This window comes from Chiloscyllium plagiosum, unplaced genomic scaffold (genome assembly GCF_004010195.1).
Source record: "Chiloscyllium plagiosum isolate BGI_BamShark_2017 unplaced genomic scaffold, ASM401019v2 scaf_6555, whole genome shotgun sequence".
Taxonomy (NCBI): domain Eukaryota; kingdom Metazoa; phylum Chordata; class Chondrichthyes; order Orectolobiformes; family Hemiscylliidae; genus Chiloscyllium; species Chiloscyllium plagiosum.
In genome coordinates, this window is record NW_025211754.1 from 16,133 (window position 1) to 24,768 (window position 8,636).

At 46.2% G+C, this 8,636-nt stretch overlaps 1 protein-coding gene across 1 annotated transcript in view; it reads left to right on the forward strand.

The window, feature by feature from the left end:
* LOC122547113 (trichohyalin-like) overlaps positions 1-1,992 on the forward strand; it is a gene marked incomplete at its 3' end in the record, with an annotated part of 17,836 nt that extends 15,844 nt beyond the window's left edge. The window contains exons 3-4 of the mRNA XM_043685688.1: positions 795-974; positions 1,915-1,992. Coding sequence (XP_043541623.1) covers positions 795-974; positions 1,915-1,992 — 258 coding nt within the window. The remainder of the gene's footprint in view (positions 1-794; positions 975-1,914) is intronic.
* Positions 1,993-8,636: the final 6,644 nt, after the last annotated feature.

Below are 8,636 nucleotides of genomic sequence, written 5' to 3' on the forward strand. Positions count from 1 at the left end.
GACAGAGAGAGTAACCAGACTAGCAGAAAGAGTAAACTGACTCACAGAGAGAGAAAACAGACTGATAGAAGGAGTAAACAGACTGACAGAGAGAGAAGACAGACTGACAAAGAGAGCAAACAGGCTGTCAGCGAAAGTAAACAGACTGGCAGAGAGAGTAAACACACTGGTAGAGAGAGAGTTAACAGCCCGACAGAGAGTGTAAACAGCCTGCCAGAGACAGTAAATAGACTGGCAGAGCGATTACACAGTCTGGCAGAGAGAGAGAGAACAGACAGGTAGAGAGAATAAACAGACTGGCAGAGAGAGTACAGACTGACAGAGAGAGTAAACAGACTGGAAGAGAGAGTAAACAGATTGGCAGAGAGAGGAAACAGCCTGGCAGAGACAGTAACTAGACTGGCTGAGAGAATAAACAGACTGGTAGCGAGAGTATACAGACTGACAGAGATAGTAAACAGACTGGCAGAGTCAAAAAATGGACTGACAGAGAGAGTACCAGACTGGCAGAAAGAGTAAACAGACTGACAGAGGCAGAAAACAATCTGGTAGAGACAGTAATCAGACTGGTAGAGGGAGTAAACCGACTGACAGAGAGAGTAACTAGACTGGCAGAGAGAATAAAGAGAGTGGCAGAGAGAGAACAAACTGGCAGAGAGAGTAAACAGACTGATATAGACTGTAAACAGATGGGCAGAGAGAGAAAACAGACTGTCAGAGAGAGTAAACAGATTGGCAGAGACAGTAAGCAGACTGGCAAAGGGAGTAAACCGACTGGCAGAGACAGAAACTAGACTGGCAGAGAGAGTAAACAGTCTGACAGAGAGAGAATACAGACTGACAAAAGAGAAAACAGACTGGCAGAGATAGAAAACAGACTGGCAGAGATAGAAACTAGACTGGCAGAGAGAGAAAACAGACTGGCAGAGATAGAAACTAGACTGGCAGAGAGAGAAAACAGACTGGCAGAGAGTGTAAACAGGCTGGCAGAGACAGAAAACAGACTGCCAGAGAGAGTAAACAGACTGGCAGAGATAGAAACTAGACTGGCAGAGAGAGAAAACAGACTGGCAGAGAGAGTAAACAGACTGGCAGAGTGAGTAAACAGACTAACAGAGCGCATGAACAGACTGACAGAGACTGTAAACAGACTGGCAGACACAGGAGGCAGACTGACAGTGAGAGAAAACAGACTGGCAGAGACAGTAAATAGAATGGTAGAGAGAGTAATCAGACTGGCAGAGACAGTAACTAGATTCACAGAGAGAGTAAACAGCCTGGCAGAGAGAGTAAACAGACTGACAGAGAGAGAATACAGACTGGCAGAGTGAGTAAACAGACTGGCAGAGACAGAAAGTGGACTGACAGAGAGAGTAACCAGACTAGCAGAGTGAGTAAACAAATTGGCAGACAGAGAAAACAGACTGGCAGAGAGAATAAATAGACTGGCAGAGAGAGTAAACAGACTGACATAGACAGAAAACGGACTGGCAGAGACAGTAACAAGACTGGTAGAGTGAGTAAACAGACTGGCAGAGAGAGTAAACAGACTGACAGAGAGAGAATACAGACTGGCGAGAGTGAAAACAGACTGGCAGAGGGAGTAAACAGATTGGCAGAGATAGTAACTAGACTGGCAGAGAGAGTAAACAGACTGACAGAGAGAGTAAGCAGACTGACAGAGACAGTAAACAGATTGGCAGAGGCAGGAACTAGACTGGCAAAGAGAGTAAACAGACTGACAGAGAGAGAAAACAGACTGGCAGAGAGAGTAGGGCTTATGCCCGAAACATCAATTCTCCTGTTCCCTGGATGCTGCCTGACCTGCTGCGCTTTTCCAGCAACACATTTCCAGCTCTGATCTCCAGCATCTGCAGACCTCACTTTCTCCTGGCAGAGAGAGTAAACAGACTGACAGAGAGAGAAAACAGACTGGCAGAGAGAGTAAACAGACTGGTAGAGAGAGAAAACAGACTGGTAGAGAGAGAAAACAGACTGGTAGAGACAGAAAACAGACTGGCAGAGAGAGTAAGCAGACTGACAGAGACAGTAAACAGATTGTGCCTGACCTGCTGCGCTTTTCCAGCAACACATTTCCAGCTCTGGTAGAGACAGTAAACAGACTGGCAGAGACAGAAAACAGACTGGCAGAGAGAGTACACAGACTAAAATTTTATGAGAGCTGAAAACCCATGCTGATTTGATGCAGCAGCATATTTCAAATGAAAACATGATTTCAAGCCATTTCTTGGCAAAACAATGAGAGAAGATTTGTCTCATTTCTCATGAAGACATAGACCCTTTAAATCATTTCCTCTGGTTCTCTCTGTGGTATTTAATCAGGCTGTGCCTTTTGTGGCAGAAACAAGAACCACACCTACTGGCAGGCAACACCTCTACCCTTCAAATTAGGTTGAGGCCTTTTCACTGTATTTTGTTGTACGCAACATTAATGAATGATGCATGAGTGAATCACTCCCTTTTACACAGTGTGTACTGTACATGGACAGGAGCTGACACTGACACACACACACACACACACACACACACACAGTCCCAGACAGGAGTGAATCACTCCCTTTTACACAGTGTGGACTGTACATGGACAGGAGCTGACACTGACACACACACACACACAGTCCCAGACAGGAGTGAATCACTCCCTTTTACACAGTGTGTACTGTACATGGACAGAATCTGACACTGAGACACTGACACACACAGTCCCAAACAGGAGTGAATCATTCCCTTTTACACAGCATGCATGTTGTACCAGACAGCAATGAGCATTTTATCTGACCATATAACAGTCTGACTTGGCACTTGGTTCATCCAAATCATTCTTTATCATGGCCGTTTGGGATGTAATACTTGGGTGGCTGTGGTGTTCGGTCCTTGAATGTTTACTCTAGTAGAATATGGGGGTGGCTTGTGGTGCTTTGCTAGTGTCCCTACCTCTGAGCCAGGAAACTTGGGTTCAAGTCCCAACTATTCCAGAGGTATATAATAACATTCCGAACAGGTTGTTTAGAAAATAGAATGGGCAAAGAGATAGGAAAGCACTCCATTCAGAGGTGATTCTAGCTGACCGGATTTACGCATTAGTCCAGCTAAACCTATCCCCATGGTGAATGCTGGTGGTTGCCAGGGGAGTGGATTGTTCAGTCTGATCAGAACGGTTCGACGTTGGGTTCTTGTTGAGTGACAGGAATGTTCCTCAGCCCAGGGAAGGGTAAAGTCTCCCAGTGTGTTCTCCTCATCTGCACAAACTCCAGGAATACGTGTGCAGGTTTCTGTATGTCCATGCTATCTGTGCATCATCTTGGTCAATATTCATACCGTGGAAACAAACTGTCAGCACCACATCGTTATTTACACGAACTTGCGGATTGGCAGCTGCACTTCCCCCATTAACACAGTGACTGCTCATCGAGAAAGCATTGTATCGATGGTCAAGCAGTAAAAGGTGCTATGGAGACACAAGTCCTTTTGTTTTTGACTCATCACTGGGCCAGTGCAGGGAAAGTAACAGCCAGTCCTGGGGAGATTCATGCTGACGCTGGATGTAGGCTGTACCCCACTCATCCCTCAACTCGACCTGGCTAAGAGAAGTGGAATACTGAAGATGTGGGAAATCTGAACTCAGAACTGAAAAGTGCTGGAGGAACACCCCCCCCCAGCAGGGTGGACAGAGAAGCAAAGTTAAAGTTGCGAAGTCCCTATCCCGTGGAGCAGCTGACGGGTAAAGAAATCAGCTCAACTCAAGATAATATGGAAACAAAGTAGTGATAGGCCCCAGCCCTGAGGATGTTGTGTAGGTTGCTGGATTAGTACAGAAGCTGGGGTGCACTAACCCCACTGTGGGACCAGATCCAATGCAATCACAGGGTATTCTACTAGAGTGAACATTCAAGGTCCGAACACCACAGCCACCCAAATATGACATCCCAAACGGCCATGCTACTGTCTCACTGGGTCAGATGTCTGGTCCAAAGTAATCCTTGTGCGAACCTTATTTTTTTGACAAAATATTTATTCTCAGAAAAAAGAGATTTCACGCAAGCATATATGGCAAATGATGAAGCTGGCTTGATGGATGCTGATCCCACTGCAGGACAGCGTATGGGGCAACCTGTCCTTGTGGAGTTTGCACGTTATCCCCGTCTCTGCATGGGCTTCCTCCACGTGCTCTGCATTCCTCTGGCTAAGTTGCCTCCACGGTGTCCAGGGATCTGCAGGCGAGGTGGATTAGCCATGGGAAATGCAGGGTTACAGGAGTGGTGTGGACTCAACGGACCAGATGGCCACACTGTAAGGATTCCACATTCAATGGGACCTCAGGTAAATAAGGGATAAAAACACAATTCTGGTGGAGTCCTGGTGTCAGACTTAGGACTTGTCCTGACACTATACAGGTGGCTTGAGGTCTGAGGCCATATGGACTGTGCAGAACTGGAGAATGATACAGAGAGTCCACCCATACCATGAAGCTGCGAACTAAGGATGGTGCAGGGAATTGTAGGGGGTTAAAAAGTGTCAAGAGCAGGTGGTGTAAAGCATGAAGAATTGGCAGGTGTGTTTGAAAGAGCAGAGTACTCAACCAGGATTTACAACACCATTCAAAAGTCTCAAGTTATTTAATTAGTTTATTTCACACCTATTAAAAATTACGCACGTCCTGGGAGAACCTACGTTGGTTGGATTAAGGTGCCAATCACAGTCAAATCTGAGGTGGGCTTTGAAGACGCATTACACGCATAAATAACTTTGAAAGGTTTCCTTTCGGGCAATGATTGCTGTAGTCTCAGGGTCATGCGTTGAGGTGAAGGGTGATTACACAGTAGAATGTTTTCCTATTTTACATCCAGTTGTGATTCTGAATGGAAACAGGCTGGAGTGATACCAGTTGTCCTTCACTGTATAGTGTTGGCGATGGGTGAGACCTGGCACAGGGTTTGAAGTGAAGGTGATTGACTAACTCGGTGAACCACTGACACACCCGCACACCTGGGTATCTCTACTTCTTTCAATGAAGCCTCCAAAGCAACCAACATTATTCCAATCGCTCCCACTCCGATCCTACCATTGGAAAATTGCCCATCCATAAGATCCTTTGGCTCTTCCAGTAACAGCTTCTTTGCCATTATATCGGTGTTTTCTGAAGTTCAAAAGCTGCTATCAGTGTTTTCATTGGCTACAGCCTTGAAGTATTTTTGCAAATGAAATGCTGGTATCATGATGAATTGTTGTAAAATGTTGCTCTGCTCTTGCCAGGAGATCTGCTTAGCGTGTTGTGCCACTACTGAGTGCCCTATGCCATCCTCACGCATCCTCCAGGTAGTTCACCTGCACCCACACTGTGACATCCACCATCCAAATAGAACTCAGGAGATCTCGCTTCTCTCTGTCACTTTTCAGTTCTGGCCACCTGGTGGAAATTCCTGACATTTTATTTGCTGGATGCTACTTTTCTGAAGAGTTCTTTTCAAGCTCCTTTCCATTTTTCCAATGTCGGGAATGCGGAATGTTCAGATACACCTTCGATCCACATTTCAAACATCTCCATTTTGTTCCACAGATCTTCACTCATCGTTCGGCTTTCTGAGGTGCACGTGGAACTGAATTAAATGTAACGTCGTGATATTTTTTCTCCCCCCCCGGTTCCAAACTTGCTTCTCGTTGTTAGCACATCTTTCGCTCTCAACCCATTACTCCTCACTACCTCTGTCCCTCTTCCAACTTCTGTGTCATCTCTGCCATCATCAGTTATCATTTAGACCTAAATAGTCAACCTTGTTCAACTGTGACGCCATCCAATTCAATCCTGACTCTCAGGCAATCCCTTTAAACAATGATTGGCTTTGTTTTTTTTTGTTGCTCATACCCGATCCACATTCAAAATGCTTTGATCTGACTTGATCCATGACATTTTCCCACACGAGAGTGATTAACTTTCAGTGGATTGATTATGCAAAACCAAATACCAACAGGTCCAATGGGAAGCTCACCACCATTACCCCAGGGTTTGGAGGTACCGGTGTTGGACTGAAGTCACACAACACCAGGTTATAGTCCAGCTTTCGGAATGCCGCTCCTTCATCAGGTGAAGGAACGCTTTGAAAGCTAGTGCTTCCAAATAAACGTGTTGGACTATAACCTGGTGTTGTGTGATTTTAACATTATCCCATTAGTCTTGCCCACATCCTGAGAATTAAAAAGAAATCCGAGCTAAATTGTTGATTTGCCAGTTCATGCAAATACAGAATGATGAGGTAAAAATGTTACTGAGTCACTGAATGTGCGGTGGGGCCAACTACCTTGTTGCAGCAATCGTCCTTCTGGACATTCTCCAAATCAACCTATTCTCAAACATTATCACCCATGTCTGCAGCAGCTGGAACTTGAACCTGCCCCCCAGGTTCAGAGGTAGAAACATTTCCACACCCCCACAGGTCTTCGGACCAATTTAAGGAGTAGAATAGAATCCCTACAGTGTGGAAACAGGCCCTTCGGCCCAACACGTCCACACCGACCCTCTGAAGAGTATCCCACCCAAACCTGTTCCCCATTATGCGACATTTAACCCTAAACCAACATATCCTTGACACAATGGGCAATTTAGCATGGCCAATTCAACTAACCCGCACATCTTTGGATTGTGGGAGGAAACCCACGCAGACACGGGGAGAACAGACAGTTGCCCGAGGCTTAGAATTGAACCCAGGTCCCTGGCAATGTGAGGCAGCCATGCTAACCACTGATCCACAGTGCTGCCTTACTATCCATTCCTAGCATCTGGCCTTCCATTAAAGATGTCCTCATGGCTGCCTGGCATCCCCTCCAATTGCTTTCTTTGTGCTAACAGATGGTGACTGACCCTCTGACCCTTGCCATCCCAGTCCAAGTGCCCACAGGATGGCCTCATCCTCTTATATTGACCTTTACATGTTTAGCTAAGCCAGCCAAAGTCCAGTGGCAAGCACTCTGGTACAGCACCCACTCCACAAAGCCTGGGGACAAGGCTGGTACTCCCAGGGCAGCACTGACAGAGTGCTGCATGGTCAGAAGAGACATCATTTGGATGAGGCATTAAACCACCTGCCCGCTTAGCTGCCCGGAAAAGTGCCCGTGCCACAACTTCCAAGGAATGGAAGCAAATTCTCTCTGGAATCCTGGTCAATCGTTCTGGTCCAATCAATAACAATAAGTCTGATTTTATGGTCAATATCTCAGCACTTTGTTGGATCTTGCTTTGCGCCAATTTGCTGTCCTACAAGACACACTTCAAAAAAAAAAGTGCTTGCTAGGTTGCGGGGTGCTGAAATCGTGGAAGGCAAGATAACAGGTTTTTCTTTTCTTTAATTCCATTCCACGTTCGTTACATTGCATGCCTGAAGTGAATATAACCATGGTTTCACTCAGCAGTCACTAAATCCTTAGAACAAACTACACTCCGACAGCATGTCTAAGGCAGGAACGTACTTGACACAGGACAATAGCGAATCCTCAAGTGTTTAAGAGCTGGGATGTGTCGTTTTGTGGCGTGTCTGTCAGATCACAGGAACAAGTGCGGATTTGTGCAGACGGGAAGAGGCCACAGAACGTTAGCAAGGTCCAATCAGCAGGTGGAGTGGGATGTTGCCATGGAGTTGAGAGGAATGATGTCAAATAACAATGTAATGAGAAACAGGCAGCCTTTGTGACACAGCGAGGGCAGGGTGATGGGTGAATGCAGCTCCGTACAATCGCGGTTGGTAAACCTGAGCACCAACAAGCAGAAGTTCGGAAACACAACCCCATAGCAAACAGAGCATTTCTGTAGTAGGAGTCCAGAGGGAAAGATGGAGGCTCACAGCGTCATCGATTAATCGGGTCTAGATGATGGGCTGCAGCTCACCTCGGGACTGTCCTGGTTGCTAAGGGAGTGGAGACAATGGCAAAAGGACAACAATATTGAGGGTGGGATATTTTTTTGGAGGGAGGGGGGGTGGGGGTGGAAACAGGAATTGGCATTCTTTTCTGTTCCAAGGAAAATTGAGCGGAAATGGTGATTCCCTACTGACCATTCAGAGTAATACTGAAACCCAAAGATTATCTCCATTTCCTTCAGCAAACAATGAGGACATAAGAGCTAGGAGCAGGAGTGGGCCAACTGGCCCCTCGAGCCAGCTCCACCATGCAATAAGATCATGGCTGATCCTTTTGTGGATACAGCTCCACTTACCCACCCTCGCACCTTAACCCTTAATTCCTTTACTGTTCAAAAAGCTCTCTATTTGTGCCTTAAAAACATTCAACGAGGAAGCCTCAACTGCTTCACTGGGCAGGGAATTCCACAGATACACAAATCTTTGGATGAAGATGTTCCTCCTCAGCTCAGTCCTAAATCTGCTCCCTCTGATTATGAGGCAATGCCCCTCATTCTAGTTTCACGCACCAGGGGGAACAACCTCCCTGCTTCTATTCCCTTCATAATTTTATATGTTTCTAAAATATCTCCCCTCATTCTTCTAAATTCAAATGAGTATAATCCCACTCTGGATTAGGGGTGCTGGAAGAGCACAGCGGTTCAGGCAGCATCCGAGGAGCAGCAAAATCGACGTATCAGGCAAAAGCCCTTCATCAGGAATAAAGGC